Source organism: Vulpes lagopus, chromosome 21 (genome assembly GCF_018345385.1).
Source record: "Vulpes lagopus strain Blue_001 chromosome 21, ASM1834538v1, whole genome shotgun sequence".
NCBI lineage: Eukaryota > Metazoa > Chordata > Mammalia > Carnivora > Canidae > Vulpes > Vulpes lagopus.
In genome coordinates, this window is record NC_054844.1 from 2886088 (window position 1) to 2910066 (window position 23979).

Consider the following 23979-nt stretch of genomic DNA (forward strand, 5'->3'; position numbering starts at 1 on the left):
TGGGGGGCAGAATGAATGTTTTGTTATTAGGCACAAAAACAACAATAATCTCTATCAGAGCTCTTCAGTGAACAGGTGCATTGTCAATGAACAGCCATATTTTGAAAGGAATCTCTTTTTCTCTGTAGTGGGTCCCATCAGTGGCCTTAAAATATTTAGTAAACCATGCTACAAATAGATGCACTGCCATCTAGGCTTTGTTTATAGAGCACAGGCAGCAGAGACTAAGCATAATTCTTTTTTTTTTTTTAATTTTGTATTTATTTATGATAGTCAAAGAGAGAGAGAGAGAGAGAGAGAGGCAGAGACACAGGCAGAGGGAGAAGCAGGCTCCATGCACCGGGAGCCCGATGTGGGATTCGATCCCGGGTCTCCAGTATCGCGCCCTGGGCCAAAGGCAGGCGCCAAACCGCTGCACCACCCAGGGATCCCCACTAAGCATAATTCTTAAGGCCCTAGGATTTCTGGAATGGTAAATGAGTACTGGCTTCAACTTAAAGTCATCAGCGCATTAGCTCCTAACAAGAGATTCAGCCTATCTTTTCATGCTTTGAAGCCAGGCACTGACTTCTCTAGGTATTAAAGTCCTAGATGGGGATCCCTGGGTGGCGCAGCGGTTTGGCGCCTGCCTTTGGCCCAGGGCGCGATTCTGGAGACCGGGGATCGAATCCCACGTCGGGCTCCCGGTGCATGGAGCCTGCTTCTCCCTCTGCCTGTGTCTCTGCCTCTCTCTCTCTTTCTGTGTAACTATCATAAAAAAAATTTTAAAAATTTAAAAAAAAAAAATAAAGTCCTAGATGGCATCTCCTTCCAATAGAAAGTTGTTTCATCTACATTGAAAATCTGTTGTTTGGTGGAGCCACTCTCATAATGAATCTTCTAGATCTTCTGGGTAACTTGCTGCACTGTCTCCGTCAGTACCTGCTATTTTACCCTGCACTTTTATGTCATGGAGATGGCTTCTTTCCTTAAACCTCATGAACCAACCTCTGCTAGCTTCAAGCATTCCTTTGCTGCTTCCTCACCTCTTTCAGCCTTCACAGAATTGAGAGACTTAGAGCCTTGCCCTGGATTAGGTTTTGGCTCAAGAGAATGTTGTGGCTGGTTTAATCTTCTATCCAGACCACTAAAACTTTCTCCATGTGAGCAATAAGGCTGTTTCACTTTTTATCATTCATATGTTTACTAGAGTAGCCGCTTTTAATTTCCTTCAAGAGTTTCCCTTTGCATTCATAATTTGGCTGTTTGGTGCAAGAGGCCTAGCTTTCAAGCCTATCTTAGCTTTGGACATGCCTTCCTCACTAAGCTTAATCATTCCTAGTTTTTCATTTAAAACCAGAGACATGTGACTCTTTTCACTTGAACATCAAGACCACTGTAGGGTTATTAGTTGGCCTAACTTTAACATTATTGTGTCTCGGGGAACAGGGAAGCCTGAGGAGAGGGGGAGTTAGTTCTAGGGGAATGGCAGGTCAGTGAGGCAGGCAGAACACACAGATTTATCAAGTGGCGCCATTTATCAGTGACACCCAAAACAACTACAACAGTAACATCAAAGATCACAGATCACCATAACAAATAGAATAATAATGAAAAAGTGTGAAATACTGCAAGAATTACTAAAATGTGACACATAGACATGAAGTGGGCAAATGCTGTTGAAAAAATAGCATCAAAAGATATGCCTGATGCAAGGTTGCCACAAACCTTCAATTTGTAAAATACAGTATCTGCAAAACACAATAAAGTGAAGCAGAGTAAAACAAGGTTATGCCTATAAACTATTTTCATTGTACTATCTGAAAATTCACCTTTAAGATTACTATACATCTTCCTGGAAATATCAGGATATAGTCCCTTAAGAATAACTAAGATACTAGGCATTTGCATGTGACTATCCAATAAATGAAATGTGGCTTACTTCTGACATTAATTGGGGGTTTTGGGGGGATGAAAAGGGGCCAATGAAAGAGGGACTGGTGCTCCACACAAGACAAATCACCTCCAGCTATGAACTCCAGTTCTGTTCATTACATAGCTTACAAAGCCCCCACAAGGCCCCAAGAAACATTATCCATCTTAAGAAGAAATCATTTAAATTCAGAGAAAAGTTCTTATAACTATACTTAAGAAGCACCTATTTGCATAAAACCATATACCAATAAACTAAATATTCTTGTCATATCACCAAATATTAAATAAAGGCCCACAAAGTAAAAATAGTGTCAAACTTTCAAGGGAATATGAAGAGGCTAAAAAAAGAGAAAGATAGGTTCTTATCTATAAGAGTCTTTCCACTTTTGTAAGAAAGAATATGATGTTCATAAAAATAACAGCAGTAGCAGCTAACAGTTTACAATATACCAGGTATTATTCAAAATATTTTACTTGCTATAACTAATTTAAAACTCAAAACCAACTACAGGATGGTGGTTTATCATCGCCTTCTATCAATAAAGAAATTGAGGCATAGGGAGAGGTTAGGTAACTTGCTCTGTGTCATACAACTGATTCAAGTAAAGCCAAAATTTTGAACCCAAGGAATTTAGAAGACAAGCTCTTGATCAACGTAACACAGAGCCTAAAGATTTCTAACTATTCATTAACTTAAGGCATAGTTTTTCAAAGTATGGTCCATGTTCTATGTTCTGGATCCCCCAGACCTTTTCAAGACATCTACATAGTCAAAACTATTTTCATAATAATATTATGACTTTATTTGCCTTCTCCACTATGTTAACATTTGTACTAAAGGTAAATAATGGTGGAAAAACTGCTAGTGTATCAGGACAACAGGAAGTAGCACCAAACCACACCAGCAGTCATTGTACTTTACAGGTCAGGCACTCACAGAAAAAAAGAAAAATATATTAAGGGGGGAAAAAAAGAAGTAAGCTCTAGGCCCAATGTGGGGTTTACAATCATGACCCCGAGGTAAGAATCACATGCTCTGCTAATTGAGCTAGCCAGGTGCCCCTAGAAATAAAATTTTTGGAAGACTGCTTCCCTTGAGAATGTCCCTAATGAAGCAGTAAAAATTATTACTTTTAATTAATCGCAACCCTTAGGAATGCATCTTTTTAATATTCTTTTGATGAAATGGGAAGGAGCTAGGCATCTCTGCCCATTGAAGTATGACAGTTGTTCCTTAGAAATAGCACTTATGTGCCTCTTTGAGTTGCAAGCCACATTAGATACTATTTTTATAGAACATCATTTTTACCTGAAAGAACAATTGACAAATTATAGTTTCTAGGCTATTAGGCAGACATTTTCTAAAAACGAATGAATGAGCTTGTCTTAAGAGAATAGAAGAGGGTCCCTGGGTGGCTCAGCGGTTTGGCGCCTGCCTTGGGCCCAGGGTGTGATCCTGGAGAGCCAGGATCGAGTCCCACATCGGGCTCCCTGCATGGACCCTGCTTCTCCCTCTGCCTGTGTCTCTGCCTCTCTCTCTCTCTCTGTCTCTCATGAGTAAATAAATAAAATATTTTAAAAAGAAAAAGAAAAAAAGAGAATAGAAGAGTCCTGAGATCAAAAGGTTTAAGCAGAGCTGATTTAAAGAAATTCTGGACAAGTCTTTTTGGTCCCATTTGAGTTATGATCTATAACTAAAAGGGAATAAAACTGAAGTTCTTTTACAGTGTCATTTTCATTGTCTTACTATTTCTTCTCAATCTACAAAGTAAGTGAAATATTATCACATACCACTTTCTAAAATACACACGGAAGTGTGTAATCATTTAAAAGTTTAAAAATCACTTAAAACTGACTCAGAAGATTTTTTCATAGATTCTTACGTACCTTCATTTCAATAACAGTTTGCAGAGCTTTTGTTTTGGCGGAATCAGGAGCATTCTCAAATCTCCGGTGCATCTCCTATACAAGAGAAGCAAAAGAGAGAGTAAGTGTCTTCATTTTCGCTCTTCTTTTGTCTTAAATAGAGGTTAGAGAAAGATGGGGAGAGAGAGTAATTGTGTAAAAAAGATATTATACCATCCTTGTAAGACTGATCCCTGTGTACCAGACCTTCCTAGTGGATCAGAGAACCCACAGACTGCATCCAGGCTAAGGAACTCTAAGGGTCAAGCACACAGGGATAGAGTCCCTGTCTATGAACACCTAGATATTTAAAATTAGTCAAACAGATAAAATCAGTACGACAGATGGAAACTACAGCACAAACCCAGATTGGTCTGTCAATTTTCCACATGATCCTAAGACATATAAATCAGAACTCCAAGATCCAAACGGTAGACTAGAAATATTCCCTTTTTAAAAGGAGAAATAAAAGCAGTCACAATCAGCCCGCACTGCACAAAGCTACTAAAAGCATTTGTGTTACCCACATCCTTTCTCTAACATCTACCCTGGAGTAACAACCTGGCTACCTATAATGAAAATCTCTCTCCAGTGGGGTGACAAGTAGAAAGACAAAAGAAAATAAGGTTGTTGGGCAAGTTTCCTCATAGTTCATGTTTATAAAATGTCAGAAAAGCACAGCTATTCTTTTTAATCTCAATTTTAGTGAGTTCAGAATCAAGAAGAAAGGAAGCAATGGTAGTAATATCACAATTAGGGTCTTCGAGGGTCACAGTAAGGTTATCAGTCCACCTCAGGATATTTCCTGTCAGATTTTGTGAATGTCTCTGACTTAATCAGTCAACATTTCCAAAGTACCCTGGCACAGCTTTCTAGTGATCCCAGAGAATACGCAGTTGAATACTTTCCATCTGAACCATACTTAACCATAAGAAAAGGAAGGTATAATACTTTAATTATACCTTTCACCTAATTTATTCATTCCTGCCTGACCAGGAAGAATGGTTTAAGAGAAACAGAAAATAGAACTGCACAATTCACCAAATTACCTCTTCCTGGAAGAACTGTCCTGAACTGACAAAAGTTCTAAATTATAAACAGTCAACAGTTTAAAAACCAGTAACTTCTGAACATCCACATTTACCAGCTGGTTGCTGAAACTATAGTGCAAACCACTATTAATACATACCACCCTTTCTGCTACTTTTCTCCCTGACTCTAGCCTTAAATATTCAAACAAGGTATCCCATCTGTATGTTTAATAAATATCTCAAACTCTTCATGCCCAAGAGTAAATTAAATTCTTGGTGGTACTCTAAAACCTGCTCCATCCTTCCAGTTACTCAGGTGAAAAACCTAATTCTTAATGCCTTCCTTTCTCTTTCAAGCCACAGTCAATCAGGAAATCCAGTTAACTCAACCTTCAAAATATATCCAAAACGCAAACACTGTTACCATTTGGAGGGAGCCACTAACAAAAATGTGTCTTTTAGGGGTGGCTGGGTGACGCAGTTGGTTAAGCATTCGACTCTTGGTTTTCTGCTCAGAGTGTGATCTCAAGGTCCTGAGATCCAGCCCTGCACCAGGTCTACTTGAGACTCTCTCTCCCTCTCTCTCTGCCCATCCCCCCATATTTTCTCTCCCCCTCCCTCTCTCCCAAATAAATAAATCTTAATATATACGTGTGTGTGCCTATATATATATGTAGATATATATACACATATATCTCTATATCTATATAGATATAGATATATATCTCTTTTAAATCTAAAAACAAGCTCCTAACTAGGTTCCTCACTTTTTATGTTGCTCCCCTACAGTCTATTCTCAACAGAGCACTCAGAGTGACCTTTTAGAGTATGAATTTAATCTTGTCACTCTTCTGCTCAAAACTCTTATCATGGTTCCCTATGTGACTCAAAGCAAGCCAAAGTCGCTCAGTAGTCTACAAGACCTCATGTTTTATCACTCTTCCCTCAGTCACCATGCTTTAACTACACTGGACTCCCTGCTGTTCCTCAAATATGCTAGGCATTCTCCCATTCCTTAGGACTTTACACCAGATGTTTCCATTACCTAAACTCTTTTTCATCAATCAACTCACGGAGAGGACTTTCTCTCCTTCATTCAAATCTTGACTCAAATGTCTCTTCTAGATTATTAGGTTTATGAGTTGTGATAATCATATTGTGGTTATACAAAAAAAAAAAAAAAAAAGTCCAAATGTTTTGGCGGTGCATACCAAAGTCTACAGAGAGGTAAGTTACATCATGTCAGGAATTTGTTTTAAAATCTTTGGTGAGGGTGATGATGGAAGGGGAGGAGGGCCGGCGGTCGGGGTGAATGGTGACGGGCACTGAGGGGGGCACTTGACGGGATGAGCACTGGGTGTTATTCTGTATGTTGGCAAATTGAACACCAATAAAAAATAAATTTATTATTTAAAAAAAAATAACTTAAAAAAAAAAGAAAAAAAAGAAAAGACATTTCTCCAAAGAAGACAAACAAATGCCCAGCAATACATGAAAAGATGATCAACATCACTTGGGATCAGGGAAATACAATTCAAACCCATGAGGAGTTACCAACTCACACTAGTCAGAATAGCTAAGATCAACACCTCAGGAAACAACAGATGCTGGTGAAGATGCAGAGAAATGGGACCTTCTATTGGTGGGAAGGCAGCTGTTGCAGCCATTCTGGAAATAAAAATATTTAAAAAAATAAAAATAAAAATAAAATCTTTGGTAAAAAAGAAGGAAAGGGCAAAAAATAGGACACGGAAACAAAGTGTGGCAAAATTTTGGTAATTGGTGTATCTGAGTGATAATTATAGGTTTGAAATTTTTCATTAAAAAATTAATGTTTAATGTAGCACAGCATATCTTATTTTAAAACTTAAAACTGACAAAAAAGAATCCACATGTCCCTTCCCCTTTACCTTACTGTTTTTCCTATTCATAGCATGTACCTTCTAACCTATACATGAATGATGAGTGAATGAAAGCAAATGGCTACCAAACTTTCAAGACTTAAGGGAACCTATGAACCCCTTTCTATCCCTGTGCTGAGTTACATACACCTCCTCTTACTTCTAGATAATCTTCCTCTAACACTTACTACATTATATTTGGAATAATCTTCTCTAATATACCAGACTGTAAACTCCTTCAGGGCAAAACTGTCCTTTGTATTCCTTAAACACTGTGAGACATGTAAGTAATCATTAAAAATTATCTCTCCTCCATATCTATTCCTCTTTTGTTGGATGAAGGAAAGACTGAAAAAATGAATAAATTGTCAGCTAGTGTTAATCTTCACCTCTCTATTGGACCACTCTCTCTACTATACCAAATAAAGAAAGGTCTTCTTGTTTCTAAATCTTATAGCTGTTGTCAGTCCACATCCTTTCTGAACTCATTTAATAGTTTTCTTTTCTATTTTTTTTTTTAATGAGAGAGACAGTTAAGGGAGGAACATCTTTAAAATTTTCAACTGCCTTCCATTAAAGAATTATCCTAGCTCTAAAGACTTGTTCTCTGTCCTTTCCCCTATCATAACCACAGACAGACATTTTCTAAATTCAATCCTTAGAACTCTTCTCAGTTCTATATCCCCAATCCAGGGACTCCACTAGCCCACATAGAAACTTACTAGGAATTAGAAAAAAAAACACAACCCCTGTAGAGTAGAAGCAACCTCAGCATGAAACACTGGTTGAGTTTTAGGCCCCACTTGCTCCATCAGCAGAAGCTCTTGTTTGGCTGAACAACAGGCACACCAACAATACAGGGTAGCCCTTCTCCCAAATCCCACAAATTCAACTACAGTTGACCCTTGAACAACATGGGTTTGAACTGTGCTGGTCCACTTATACAAGTATTATTCTTTTTTTTTTAAGATTTTATAATTTTTATTTATTAGAGAGAGAGAGAGAGAGAAAACATGAGCAGGGGGAGGGGCGGAGGGAGAGGGAGAAGCAGACTCCTGGCTGAGTGGGGAGCCCACCTGGGGCTCCATCCCAGGACCTCAGGACCATGACCTAAGCTGGAAGGCAGACACTTAACCGACTGAGCCACCCAGGCACCCCTACATGTATTATTTTTTCAATAAATATAGTACGGTACTATAAATGCGTTTTCTCTTATGATTTTTAAATAACATTTGCTTTTCTCTAGCTCACTTAAAGAATATGGTAAATAATACATATGACATACAAACTACATGTAAATCAACCATTTATGTTATCAGTAAGGCTTGCAGTCAACAGTAGGTTATCAGTAGTTAAGTTCTGGAAGAGTCAGACACTCTATACAGATTTTCAACTAAACAGGGGTCAGCTTCCAACCCCGTCATTATCCAAAAGTCAACTATATTACATATTACATTTCCATCAATAACCTGCAAAATCTATTTCTCTAGCCTTGTAGTGGACATCTATTACTCTTTCTTGCCATGGTATCTAATCTCCCTTCTATGTTTGGGGATTCCATATTTTATTTTTTTTAATTTTTATTTATTTATCACAGTCACACAGAGAGAGAGAGAGAGGCAGAGACATAGGCAGAGGGAGAAGCAGGCTCCATGCACCGGGAGCCCGACATGGGATTCGATCCTGGGTCTCCAGGATCGCGCCCTGGGCCAAAGGCAGGCGCTAAACCGCTGCGCCACCCAGGGATCCCCAGATTCCACATTTTAAGACAGTCTTCCTTCCACAAGAGAAACTAAGGATGTCACATACTTTTTCCTCAGCCTTTCTGGCAGTTAAAATCCAAACACAAGACCTAATCTCCCCAGTCAGACACATATATCACTTTGATTCAGAACCTTTTAACAGAAGAATCAGGGACCTGAATAGAGACAAGTCTGACAATGAGTGGCAGAGGCAGCAGTTACCTCAAGCTCCCAGTCTCAGGAATGGCAGAGGTTCCAAGGGTAGTGAGCAGTGTCAGTGATGTCAGCCAAACAGTGATGTCTTGGTGCTGTGTTTGTACCCTGTACCAAGAAAAGCACTGTCTACACTAAACCAATAAAGGAACATGATGGATTTGAGACTGTTTTTGGCTATATAACTTCTGTACCCAGCATTTCTAACCCTCCTAGAAATTCTGGGACTGGGACAGCTGGATAGCTCAGTAGTTGAGTGTCTGCCCTCAGCTCAGGTAATGATCACGGGGTCCTGGGATCGAGTCCCTGCAGGGAGCAGGGAGCCTGCTTCTCCTTCTGCCTATATTTCTGTCCCACTCCCTCTGTCATTCATATTTCATTATAAATAAATAATCTTTAAAAAAAAACAAAGAAGTTCTGGAACCATCATCTGTCTGGATTATAGCAACAGGATCCCAAAATCAACCTCCCTAGTAACACACTGGAAGACTATTGCTTTAATTTATTTTAATTCTTTCTCTACTTCTCCATTCAAGCAATTCAGCCACATTACCAGTGAATTCCAGGGTGCCAAATCTAGTGGACACCTTTCTGTCCTCATCTTCCTAAAACTCTCAGAGGCCTTCAAAGCAGTGGGTCACTCCCTCCTATACACGTATTTTCTCTTGACTTATTATGAGACTACACTCTCTTCTTCTTTCTCTCCAAGTGCTCCTTCTGTTTCTTTTGCAGTTTCTTCCTTCTAAATTAGACCCCTAAATACTATAATGACCAGGTGACAAGTCCTAAACCCTCTTCTCTTTTCCTGCTAAACTCTCTATTCCATAACATTGCTTAAAATTCAACTGAAATACTAGTGAATTCCTAGGCCCTCTGCTCTGATTTCAGACTCATTTATCCAACTGCCCATTTGACATCTCTGTTTAGATGTCTAACAGGTAATTTAACCTATATACTGTCCATAACAAATCTCTTAATTTTTCTTTTCTTTAATAGAGCCCCTGATCTGATGAGTGTGATGAGAAAGGAGTCTTCTACATCTCATTAAACGGCACTACCTTCCCAGTGGCTCAAGCCAAACACCAATGTCTCATTTTTCCCAGATCTTTATTTCCCACAACCGATTCAAACTGCGTGCAGTTATTGTTCTAGCTTCAAAATATGTCTTGAATTCTTCCACTTCATTCCATTTCCAGTTCAGTTTAACCCTGGATTACTACAACTGCCCCTAGTTTCCTTCCACTTCCTCTGTCCATTCTCAAGACAGCACCAGGGTAATCTTCATAAAGCATCAACAAATCATATAACAGTTTAGTCTGCTTTGAATCCTTCATGGAATTTCCCATTCACTTCTCACTCTCTACCAAAGCAACATGTTCTGACCATAATGGATAGAAAACTGGCCCTCCTGTTGTAAACTATTTTAAAATTAGGTAAAATGCATGAAATAACTTTTCAGACACTGGAAAACAAGCACATAGATCTATGGTACTTGAAAGAAGGGAAAAAAACACTGATGGTTCAGACTTGCTATCCCATCTATGATGCAAGGAGAGGAAGCCCAAACAGAAAACAGCAGTCCTACAAATCTCAGAAGACAGATCAATGGATAAGACTCCTGAGACAGTGGAAACGTGCAAAGCAGACTATCACAGAGAAGGAAGCCAGCCATAAAAGCAACAGTGTCTAATCTGACAGGGGTCCCTTTGAGTCTCTGGCCAAACACTAAGTGTGTGCGCACAGGGCAAGATTCCACAATGTCAGACAAAGAACAATTACCAACAACAGAACTACCAGAGAGCTATGAGTTGAGCAACTACCTGAATTCACATGGGCCTGGGAAAAATTCTAGTTCCAAATAGCCAAAATAAGGAGAACATCAGAGGAACCAGACAAGCCAAGTCTTAAAAGTTAACTAATTTATTCCTGAAAGAGGAAAGACTATCTACATCAACCCTAATCGCATTTACAAGCCGGTCTTCTAAAGATCAAGTTAATCCACAATTTCACAAGGCAAAACCTTCATTAAGAGAGTAAAATCTAAAAAAAAAAAAAAAAAAAAGAGAGTAAAATCTAGAACACACTAATCCAGAAGAAAATCTCAACACATTAGTTCAGGCCATAATAATCTCTCACTTATATTAAAACAACAAACTCATCATTTTCTTCTGAGCCTCTAATTTGTCCACATTTAATCTATTCTCCATATTGTAAGCAAGAGATCAATTGGGCACACAGCAGATATTTAATAACATTTATTCAGTAAAATGAGTGTAAAACTTTAAAAAGTATAAGCAAAAATAAAATGAATCCCTCTAATTGCAAATAATCTTCATCTATTAATAAAATTCTATACCTATACATTTTTCATTTGCTATTTCTTTCTTTTTAAATTTTTTAAAGATTTTATTTATTCATGAGAGACACAGAGACAGAGAGGCAGAGACACAGGCAGAGAGAGAAGCAGCTCCCTGCGGGGGAGCCCGATGTGGGACTCGATCTCAGGACCTCAGGATCATGACCTGAGCCAAAGGAAGATGCTCAACTGAGCCAGCCACCCAGGTGTCCCTCATTTGGTATTTCTGTATCAACTTGAAAATATTAAAACTGCATTTCTTTGAAATACCTCACAATTCAGGTAGTGAGGTAATTTTATCTGACTTCTTTCCCATTACCTAACTCCAAATAAGATAGATTTGCAGATGTGTTATGGTTAAACAATAATAATTTCATTTTGAATCCTAGCAAGCATGTAAGTAAAACATAAAGAAAACAAATCCATTTGAACAAAAAAAATCCTCCTTTGCTAAGCAGGAACTAGGATGCATTTTAAACCATTCACAGGCATAAAGTTTTCCTGGTAAGACATCTGTAAATCATATCACTTGTAACAAATTTCCATTCAGAGGCCTGCACCTTAAAACTCATTATGAACACACCTGGCAGTTGGTGAGATGACAAGCTCCCTTTCCCACTGAGTACATCAAGTCTCTGATTCTTGCACTATTAATAAAGAGAGGAGACTGAAAATAGAAATGAATGTACTATTCACATAAAAATAACAACTAGAATATTCTATTTGTTTGTTCTACTTCACTCCTTTGGCCTGAAATTTTTCTTTCAGAAACAATAAGAGTACAGGTAGAATTATCTGGATCTTGTTAAACTGTCCAACAGAAAATACGTTCATTTTCTCATTATTTTACCAAAGAGTAATGACTAATCTAGAGTTAGAAGACAAGTTAGGAATTTTCATATTTTTCTCTCTTTAGTAATTTCTTTTAAAAAGTCAGTCAACTTTTACTTACACAACAGAGAGAAAGGGGAATTTGTGACTGAATAGTAGTATTTATGTCTGAAAAAAATTGTTTTTCAAGTTTTAGGTTTTAGCCTCCAGCACTCTTGGCTCAAGGGTAGAAGCTCCAGATTGTGACACTCCTTCACAGATTCAATCCTCCCCACAAGTTCTGGGTTTACTGTACTCAAAACACAGAGGAGACAGGAATAAAAATGAGGAGGAGAATAAGCAGAAAGAATCCTCGCTGTTGTGTCTGTCAGACACCATTATACTTTAACCCTTTACCATCTCTAATGGCATTACTCTAGAAAATGTGATTTTCTTGTCAAAATGGAAATGGGCACAAATGACACAAAGAAAGAGGGAAGAATAACCTGAAAAAAGGTATGTAACTATCTATATTTTCCAAAATCACTTTCAGGGCAACAAACTTCGGATCCCCTCTTTTTTTTAATTCTTCCTATGCTTTGTCTGCTGTTTCTCTTTTTTCTCTTCTCTCTTTTATCTATCTTCTCTTACACTTTACACAACTGCCAATGATAACAATAGGTATTCCTCAGATATACTAGTTAGATTCAGAATTCCTAGCATAGAACCTTGTCAAATATTAGTGCTTTCAACTTCAAAGATTCCTGTAAACTCCAACATCATAGCAGTTATGCTTAACAAGGTTTGTTGATTGAAATATTACAGAGACAAAAACTAGCATGAATATAATGTTTTAAAACAAATTTATACTTTATTTACCACATCTACATTTTTAAAGTTCAGAGCATATATAGGCATCAAATATATTATTTATTTGGCCTGTTGGGTATGTACATGGAATGCAGATGCAGAAAATTCCATAGCCAACTTGGTATGTTCTGCCAATAGACTGAGAACCCAAACTCGGGTCTCAAATTTTGGTGTATAACAGAATTGCCTATAAAGCTTGTTAAAACTCTGTATGCTAAAGCCCCAAGAACTGGCCAAGACAAGTCCTGACTATGGTTCAATATTTGTCCAATAAATGTCTTCACGCTTCTATCAACCAAAGGAAAAGTATTACAGTAAATAATATAAAATCTAACAATCAGTAGTCCCATAAAAATGTAATTTCAGTACAAATAAAATACGATGCTTAAACTTATTTTTTTCTTCTTTGGCTTTTATTTGGGGAAATTATTATCTGTTATCTACAGAACCATTTTCATAAACAAAATGGAAATCTAATCACAAAAGCTATCAGATATGAATGCCATTATAATGTTACAGTATTTCATCAAATCTAAGATGCCATTGTAGTAGATACCACTGTTTTATGTAATGGAAAGAAAGGGAAAAAATACCTCCAAATAAATCATGACACAAAGCTTTATCATTCAAAATTTTTATTTTATACTGACTGTGAATTCTCTTCTACTTATTTAACTACAGTTTAATTATATATCATTTTGAACTGTTTTTATAACTTTCTCCATGCCAGTAACCTTGGTTTCAATGCCAATTCACCGCATATTACTGATGACATGTTGACCAACAATTAAAGTTAACATGAGAAATACCAACAATGTTCACACCCTCAACTAAAGTGGTAACAAAAGGAACAGGTACTGTCTGTGAAAGTACAAACAAATTCAGCACAACTACTGCCTCACTGACAGACTGTGAGATGCCATCAAGGGTAAGATGTAACTCAATTCCGTATTATTTAAATAAGAAAAACAGTGAGTCTTAGAATTGAAGAAATACTGATTTTTTTAAAAGATGGACAATAAGTCCAATAAATAACAAAACCTATGGACATCCTGGTGTTGCCAGCTCACAATTCTTTTTGACTTTCTTGATATAATGTGCAATGGTCATTTCAAGTCACCACTCACCTAACCTAGATGAGAGCTGTTAAGTTTGTATTAGACTATCCTATTCACATTTGACTCTCCCTCCCCCACTCATTCTCAACACAACCAGAGTAAACTATAAAAGGCAAACTAGATCTTAATATTCCCCTGATTAAACACCGGAATGGATTCTTCTTGCACTTTGAGTATAACAGATGCATTTACTTGCAAGGATCATGAAGGCAAGTGCTTGCCTCCTAGAGGGCAGGTTTCCTTCACTATTTCCCTACTGCTCTGCACCTGGTTAGTGCCCAGTAAACATTGATGAATCAAAGGAATGTACTTGGCCCTGGCTACCTCTTCAACCTGTCATCTGATGCCAGCCTTCACCTTATACAATTTGCTTTTGCCCTCCAGCCATCTTGTTGTGCCCTCAAAATTCCTTCCTATCAGACCTTCTGAAACTGTTAACCCTTCTTCATGAAATGATTTTATCCAAATGCTCAGCAAGAGTTTCTCCTTGTCTTTCTTCAGGTCTCCCTTATGGAGCACCACCTCAAAATGCTTATTCTATTTACAGAAATGTCCTCCCCCAAACATAATTAGACTCCACCCAATCATGTAGTTCATCTCATAATTATCAGTTAACTGTCTCCCACCAGATTTTTAAATTCTAAGAAGGCAGAGTCCATGTGTGCTGACATGAAAAATGCATACCCCATGCTTATCCCTAGATCAAACACCTATCAGAAGCTCAATAGATATTTGTTGAATAATGAGAAAGGAAACATGATACCAAGTGCCTCTGGCCTCTTACTGTTTTAGAAACAATCTTTAGAAACAATCTTTATGTATTAGTTTAGCCAAGCTTTACCCCAAATTATCATTTTAACTTTTGTTAACTGTATTTTCTAACATACACAAATTTAATTCTTTAAGATTTCTTACTATGGCAATGAAAGATTCTTTCCTATCTCAAGATTATATTAAAAGCTTTTGACTTAGGGATGCCTGGGTGGCTCAGTGGTTGAGCACCTACCTACCTTCAGCCCAGGGTGTGATCCCAGAGTCCGTGGATCAAGTCCCACATCGGGCTCCCTGCATGGAGCCCACTTCTCTCTCTCTCTGCCTATGTCTCAGCCTCTCCCTCTGCATCTCTCATGAGTAAATAATAAAATCTTTAAAAAAGAAAAAGCTTTTGACCTATATTTTCTTTTTATTTTATTTTTATTTTTTTTAAGTTTTTTTTTCTACTTCATCTAAAATTTAATTTGAATGTACGACGTAATAACTATTTTCCAAATGGATGGCCGCTATTTCAAAACATCCATCATATACTGAAAACTGCATTACTTCTGGATTCCATTCTATTTCATTGATCTAGGTATCTATTGCTTTGCCAGTGCCACACACATTTTAATAACATCGGGTTTAAAATATGTGCATCATGATCTGTTTAAGCAAGTGTTCCTACACTGTTCTTGCAAATAAACAACAGTATCATTAGGACAGGTTTCAAAATAATTCCCAACTGTGATTATGTTAAATTTACAGATTTAGGGTAAAGTGACATCTTTATATTAATATTTCTATCTATACTATAATGAAAACTTAGCCCAGCCTCTCCATTACCATTACTGATATTATGTTTTCCATTTCCTTATCTAATTTCATGACCTAATACTTCCAAAATAATGTTAAACACTAATGAACACAGTCATCTTTGATCTCTAACTTCAATGGGTATGAAGTATGTCCAGTATGTCACAGTAAGCTTGATGCTGGCTGTTAGTTTGAAATATGTTTATAAGATATCTTTAGTATGTTATTATTTATTTAAATCTTATCATAAAAGTAACATTCAATTATTTTTAGTTCATTTTATTTTCAAAGAAAATGAAAATGTCAGCAACATTTTTTTTTGTCTGCAACATTTTATCTAATACCCTTGAAACAGCCATCAAATACCACAAGGTTCACTATTCCTTTTACCTAATACAAATTATAACTGTGTATGATATATTGAGGCATTCTGGTATTCCAGGAATAAACTCCTTTTGATTGGAGTCTTATCATTTTATCATAATGCTGACTCTATCTGCTAATATTTTATTTATAATACATATAACTGAACTCATAAGCAAAACTAGCTTTAGGATTTAATTTGTTTTGAAACCTTCATCAGGTTTTATTACCTAGTGGTCACACCAGGGGGATGCCTGAATGGTTCAGTCAGTTAAGTGTCTGACTGGATTTTGGCTCAGGTCATGATCTCAAGGCCCTGAGATTAAGCCCCACATCAGGCTCCATGCTTAAGGTTCTCTCTGCCACTTCACCTATCCTAAACCCCCCAAACTCACACACTCTCCTCCCAAAAAATAAAAATAAAATCTTTTTAAAAATTTATCTTTGATGTAAAAGATTAAGTGAATGAGGAAGAAGCATACATGTAAATATAAATACATTATGTTTGGTTCATCTACATATATGTATAGAGCTGCACAAGTAAAACTTTACAGAAAAACTGAAATTTGATCTAAGTCTTTTTTTTTTTTTTTAATTTTTCTTTATTTATGATAGTCATACAGAGAGAGAGGGAGAGAGGCAGAGACACAGGCAGAGGGAGAAGCAGGCTCCATGCACCGGGAGCCTGACGTGGGATTCGATCTCGGGTCTCCAGGATCGCGCCCTGGGCCAAAGGCAGGCGCCAAACCGCTGCGCCACCCAGGGATCCCTGATCTAAGTCTTGAAGGTAAATAGGTGAAACAGAAAAGAAAACAAGAATGCTAAACATTTTTCTTTTTTCTTTTTCTTTTTCTTTTTTTTTTTTTTTGACATGTGGTTCCAGGGGTACCTGGGAGGCTCAGCCAGTTAAGTATCTGATTCTTGATTTTGCTCAGGTCATGATCTCAGGGTTGTGAGATCAAGCCCTGCTTAGGGCCTCGTGCTCAGTAGGGAGTCTGCTTTTTTCCCTCTCTTTACTTCTCGTTCTGCCTCCCCCACTCATGCTCTCTTTCTCTAAAATAAGTAAATAAATCTTTAAGAAAAAGAATAACATTTGTTTCTGAAGCAATCATTTCCACTTGCTCTTAAATAATTTTAACTCACATGACTGTTTATCCTATAAAATGATGCTGTTACTAATGGCAACTGGAACTGTGTGTTGGTATGACTGACAAGGCCTATATTTCTTTCTACATTACATACATAAGCAGGACTTAATATTTGTAGAGCTTGTTATTTGAAAATTGGTCTTAAATTCATTTTTCTTTCCCACTAGTTTTTCAAATTCATCGTATCTGATTGTTCTCTGCCAGAATACCAATGTAGCTTTTTACAATCCTTAACTATTCACCACCTATTAACTCCAAAACTCAAAATTAAATACAATAAAAAAGAATGTGATCTCGCCACTTATGACAACATGGTTAGACCTTGAGGGTATTATGCTAAGTGAGATAAAGTGAGACAAATGCCATATGATCTTACTTATCTGTGGAATCTAAAAAACAAAATAGGGATCCCTGGGTGGCGCAGCGGTTTGGCGCCTGCCTTTGGCCCAGGGCGCGATCCTGGAGACCCGGGATCGAATCCCACGTCAGGCTCCCGGTGCATGGAGCCTGCTTCTCCCTCTGCCTGTATCTCTGCCTCTCTCTCTCTCTCTCTGTGTGACTATCATAAATAAATAAAAATTAAAAAAAAAATAAAAAACAAAATAAATGAAAAAGCAAAAGCAGAAACAGTCCTGTAAATATAGACAACAAATTGATGGTTTCAAGAGGGGAGATGGGTCAGGGGGATGGGCAAAATGGGTAAAAGGGAGTGGAAGATAGAAGCTACCAGTTATGAAATGAATAAATCACAAGGATAAAAGATACAGCATAGGAAGTATAGTCAGTAGTATTGTAATAGCATTCTACGTTGACAAATGGTAGCTACACTTGTTGGTGAGCATAGCTCATTATATATAGAGCTATCAAATCATCAATATTGTACACTTGAAAATAGCATGACATTGTATGTCAACTCTACTTCAGTTTAAAATTTTAAATAAATAACGGTGCCTGATGGCTCAGTCAGTGAAGCCTCTGACTCTTGGTTTCAGCTTACATTATGATCTTAGGGTCATAAGATCGGGCCCCACATGAAGCTTGTACTCAGTGCAGAGACTGCTTCAGATTCTCACTCCCTCTCCCTCTGCCCATCCTGCTCATGTGCTCTCTCAAATAAATAATCTTTTTTTAAGATTTTATTTATTTACTCATGAGAGACATAGAGAAAGAGCAGAGACATAGGCAGAGAGAGAGGCATGCTCCCTGTGGGGAGCCTGATACAGGACTCAATCCTGGTATCCTGGGATCACGCCCTGAGCCAAAAGCAGATGCTCAACACTGACCTACCCAGATGTCCCTAAATAAATAAATCTTTAAAGAAAAGAAAAGAAATAAAATAAAATTTTATATAAAATAAATAATATAATAAAATTTTAAATAAATAAATGGGCATATCTCAAGATATTCAGAACAGAAGCACTATAAACATAATATTCAAAATTCACAATACTGACATAGACTTCATATTGCATGCTAAGATTATTACAATTTCTCTAACAGTGTTCAATGGCCAGGCCATAAAGTAAAGTAAACACATTCTATGCTGCTGGGAAGATAAACTGGTCCAATCACTCTGGAAGTTAAGATTATTCAGTTTCAAAATGTACACACACTTTAAGCAAATTCATTTCTAGGAATTTATCCTAAACACAAAATTTAATGTACAGAGATGAATGACATTCAGTGACATAGTTTTATATTACTAAAAATATAATATGGTCTAAATTTTCACCATTAAAAGGTATTCAAATAAATATAATGGAACTTTATAAATTCATCTGAAATTATAAAATTCTACATGTACCTGACAAAAGAAAGGTGGTCAAAACAAATTATTAAGAAAAGTGGGTGACATTGCATTATGCATACATGCACTAATATAGTAGCCACTAGCTGCATATAGATACTTTAAAATTGATTAATTATATTTAAATAGAATTTAAAATTCAGCTCCTCGGTCACAGTAGCCACATTTCAAGGGCTCAACAGGCACATGTGACTAGTGGCTACCATAATGAACAAACAGATACAAAACATTTTCATCATCACAGAAAGTAATATCAGACAATACTAATGGATAGCATTCTATCTTTTTAAGATTTACTTATTCATTTGAGAGAGAGAGAGAGAGCACAAGCAAGCACATGCAGGGTGGGATGGGGTAGAAAGAGAGAATCCCAAGCAGACTCCCCACCAAGCGCACAATCCTGAGATCATGACCTAAGCCAAAAAGAAGAGTCAGGGAACCCTGGGTGGCGCAGTGGTTTGGCACCTGCCTTTGGCCCAGGGCGCGATCCGGGAGACCCAGGATCGAATCCCACGTCAGGCTCCCGGTGCATGGAGCCTGCTTCTCCCTCTGCCTGTGTCTCTGCCTCTCTCTCTCTCTCTCTCTCTCTCTGTGTGACTATCATAAATAAATAAAAATTAAAAAAACAAAAACAAAAACAAGAGTCAGATGCTTGGGACACCTGGGTGGCTCAGTGGTTGAGCATCTGCCTTTGGCTCAGGGAGTGATCCCAAGGCTCTTGGATCGAATCCTGCATCAGGCTCCATGCAGGGAGCCTGCTTCTCCCTCTGCCTGTGTCTCTGCCTCTTTCTGTATATCTCTCATGAATAAATAAATAAAATCTTAAAAAAAAAAAAAAAAGACAGTCAGTCTACTGAGCCACCCAGGCACCCCTAGTATTCTTTCTAAAGAAAAGAAAGAAAGATAGAATGTATACATAATAAAAATGATCACTTATACATATATAGTATATATATTGCACATATGTATATTATGCATTATAAGTATGAACAACATATACATACAACATACATTTATATACATTGTATGTATATGTATATATATATGCATGTGTGTATATGTATATATACACACACAATAGTTATCACTAGGTAATGATACCTGAGGTTTTTATTTTTCACTAATCTATTTTCTAATTTTACTATAATAACCTACAGTGAATTTACTGTGTAACAAAATCATTTTTTTTAAAAATTCAAAATTTCCCCTTTATCAAAACTAAAATGTCCTCACTGTTAATAAATATTTCAGATTTTTAAAAAAATATTTTATTTATTTATTCATGAGAGACACAGACTGAGAGAGAGCAGAGACACAGGCAGAGGGAGAAGCAGGCTCCATGCAGGGAGCCCGATGTGGGACCTGATCCCGGGACTCCAGGATCACACCCTGGACCGAAGGCAGGCGCTAAACCGCTGAGCCACCTAGGGATCCCCGAAATATTTTAGATTTTTTACAAAAGGAAAAGTTATAGAACTTCAAAATTAGAAATATCCTCTTTAAGTTGCTATTTTGCTATTCTGGGAATGTTCCATTTTTTTAATCTCTTTCCTCATATTTCATTTAGTCTGGTACTAACACGTTATGAGATTTTTTTTTTCCTTACCCAAATGGCTGAAGTCTCTGATCACACATAGAGAATTACAGCTGTCAACTTTTTAATACAAGATGAATTTTTCATTTTTAATTTCTTGAAATCAATCATTATCTAAAAAAGTGAAAAATTATCAACAGTCACAGTGGTCAGCTAAAGTCTGAGTTTCCTCTATAAAAAGGAAATGCAGTGTGTCTCTATATCATTCTTTCTCACTGTGCCTCCGTGGCAGCAAATGATTTTTACTATATATCTTTAATAGCAAAATAAGTCTCCATGGAAACCACAGGGCAAACATCCATTACTACTGTCAAGGACTATACAAGCACACCTAAACTGAGGTAACCACTTACTTTCTCGTAGAAATATTCTAAAATTGGGCAGCCCCGGTGGCACAGAGGTTTGGCGCCGCCTGCAGCCCGGGGCATGATCCTGGATACCCTGGATCAAGTCCCATGTCGGGCTCCCTGCATGGAGCCTGCTTCTCCCTCTGCCTGTTTCTCTGCCTCTCATACTCTCTCTGTGTCTCTATAAATAAATAAATAAAATCTTAAAAAAAAAAAAAAGAAATATTCTAAAATTAAGTAATAGATACTCTGATTCTGGTTTTGTTCATAAAATTCTGGTTTTATGAACACATCAAGAAGTGAGTAACAACGAATATTCTGTGCCCCTCTAGCAACAAAGTGAGTATACAGAAACCAAATAGGGGGCTGGCGGAGACCCAGAAAGTTAGTAAGCCAGTATATATACCAGTCAATGCCATTTCGTGCAAGAGAGCAAATCAGAATAGAAATCAGTGAAGCACTTAAATACTAAAGAAGAAATTCTCTCCACTAACTCAGTAGAACATATAAATTTATCTAAGCCAAGATGCTGGCTAATCAGTGGGAAAAAAAGACAATCAGTAAGTCTTAACAACCAAAAAATCAGTCACTCACCTCTCTCAACATACTGTTCTCTTTTTCCTTCTGCTCCAAAAGGCTCTCTAGGTGGTGCACGTGCATCTCTGCCTCTGCCAGTCGTCTTGTTCTCTCGTGGTCTTCTTCAGTAGCCTTAGCAGAAAGCCCTTTGCTCTGCAACATCTCCAGAAGTTTCTTGATGGATTCATCCCGAGCATTTAGGGTTTGCTTCTGAGTCTCAATACGCAGCTCCATTTCCTCCAAAGTCTTTCGAAGGAGGAACAGCTCTTTGGCCTGCCGCTCGTGCTCAGCATGTAGTCTCTGAAAGTTCTCCTCAGTCAGCTCTGTCACACAAGGTTCACCAGTCCTACTGCTACTATCTTGCTGAAAGAGCTGGTTCAAGTCCCTCTGGATCCGCAATTCATCCTGGAGAGCCTGGATTGTCATTTGCATGTGCTAGAACCAAGACAAAAGAGAAAAACCCAAATCAGCTTTCCTCCTCAAGTAGAAAAAAAAGAAGCAGATTGGGGAAGCCACAAAGTAGCTACCATGGCTCTCAGAACCCTGAATAAATTAGGATTCACATTATTCTGTTTTACATTTTCTTAAAAAATGATTGAGATAATCTATAAAATCTCAGTTACTTAACATGTGTTTACTCCCAACAGGAAATAAGTATGGCAGCTCTCGTTTTGCACAAGCCATGACAAAATATATTATTCCAAATCAATAGAATGTATTACATAGAATTAAAGGAGAGGGGAGGAAAGAAGAAGAGGAAATCTACAGGAATACAAATACATCATATAGAAGTTTAATCGAAATGGGTGTCTGGATGGCTCAGTCAATTGACCATCCAACTCAGGTCATGATCTCAGGTTTGTGAGATCCAGTTAAGATAACCCACTCAGCAAGGAGTCTGCTTGAAATTCTCTCTCTCTCTCTCTCTCTCCCTCCCTCTCTCATGTTTGTGTACGCTTTGTCTCAAATTTTTTTAAAACGTTTCATCAGGGATCCCTGGGTGGCTCAACGGTTTGGCGCCTGCCTTTGACCCAGGGTGTGATCCTGGAGACCCAGGTTCAAGTCCCACATCAGGCTCCCTGCATGGAGCCTGCTTCTCCCTCTGCCTGTGTCTCTGCCTTTCTCTCTCTCATGAATAAATAAATAAAATCTTAAAAATAAATAAATTAATAATAAAAAAATTAAAAGTTCAAAAAAATTTCATCAAAAAATACAAAGGATATCAAAACACAAAATGACCTTTAAGGACTTAAATTCACACATTAAATAATTCTAATATTTAATGAGTAGTATCTACATGCCAAATTGTGCCAAGCACTTTTTATGTGTTAATTCATTTAATCTTCATGACACATGTACTATTATTTTGATTTTATGGATGATGACACTAGTCTTACAGAGATTTAAGTAACTTGCCCAAGATCACACAGTAAATGATGGAGCTGTCACTGAAACCAAAGCTATTCTCCCAGCCCAACTGAAACTAGTACTACCCAGAGAAAATAACTTCAATCTTTCAAAAGGGGCGGGGAGGGGAAGAGGACAGACTACAGAACTTTTTTTTTTTTCTGAGCTTTTCATACAAAGATAACAATACAGATGAACAATTACATGAAGATGTTAATGCAGATAAACTACAAAATGTCTGGGAGGGCATATCTTTAGCCTGTACCCCCCAATGAAGGTATATGAACCTTTAATCTGAATGGAAAACTGCAGCACATTATACAAGGATTCTAAAAGAGTATCACAAGAATCATATTTTTAAAAATGAAGAAGCAACAACAAAATCACTCCTTGTATTGAAGGTATTTAAGGACTGGCAGTGTGCCACAGTGGAAAAAACACTAACCTACAATCAGAAAACATGAGTTTTAGTGCCAGCTCTCACACTAACTGCTATGCAATGTTAGACGCAATGCCACTTTCTGCATTTCAGATTTCCTCATATTTAAAAGTAATTAAGGATTTAAATACCTGCACCATCTTTTCAGAGTTAATAATATTGTGGAAATCTTTGTAGTTTATATTTTAAAACACATATTGAAAAAATTTGGCAGACTGCAAAATAGCAGGGTAGTAAACATTTCAAATTATCTGGCAAGGGTACAAAGGTGTACATACAAAGATACTCATTCTTGTTTATCATAGTGACAAAATTAGATAAAACCTAAACAGATATTAATAGATGATGAGTGGGGATCCCTGGGTGGCGCAGCGGTTTGGCACCTGCCTTTGGCCCAGGGCGCGATCCTGGAGACCCGGGATCGAATCCCACATCAGGCTCCCGGTGCACGGAGCCTGCTTCTCCCTCCGCCTGTGTCTCTGCCTCTCTCTCTCTCTCTGTGACTATCATAAATAAATAAAAAATTTTTTAAAAAAAAATTAAAAAAAAAAAAATAGATGATGAGTAAATGAGAAATGCCCACATAGTTTAATACTATGCAACCCTAAAAAAAAAAAAAAAAAAAAAAAAAACAAAAAAAAACCAACAATGCAGACTTATATTTACTGCTTGAAAACTATGGTCATAATATATTAAGTGTAAAAAAGCAGACTTCACAATATCAAGTTTAGGATGATCTCAATTCTAATTTTTAAAAGAGTATATATATATACATACAGAGAAAAGTGTAAAAGAATATAAACAATTAGCAATAACTATCTCTGGGTATGGATAGCTCTTACATTTCTCTTCATACTTTTCTATACTAA

General features: G+C 37.4%; 1 protein-coding gene across 11 annotated transcripts in view; it reads right to left on the reverse strand.

Moving 5' to 3' along the window:
* Positions 1 to 23979, reverse strand: part of ERC1 (ELKS/RAB6-interacting/CAST family member 1) — a 549485-nt gene that overhangs the window by 424966 nt on the left and 100540 nt on the right. For all 11 annotated transcript variants that reach the window (XM_041736575.1, XM_041736573.1, XM_041736571.1 and 8 more), the window contains exons 3-4: positions 21283 to 21699; positions 3802 to 3876 (exon numbers count right to left, since the gene is read on the reverse strand). In XM_041736575.1, coding sequence (XP_041592509.1) covers positions 3802 to 3876; positions 21283 to 21699 — 492 coding nt within the window. The remainder of the gene's footprint in view (positions 1 to 3801; positions 3877 to 21282; positions 21700 to 23979) is intronic.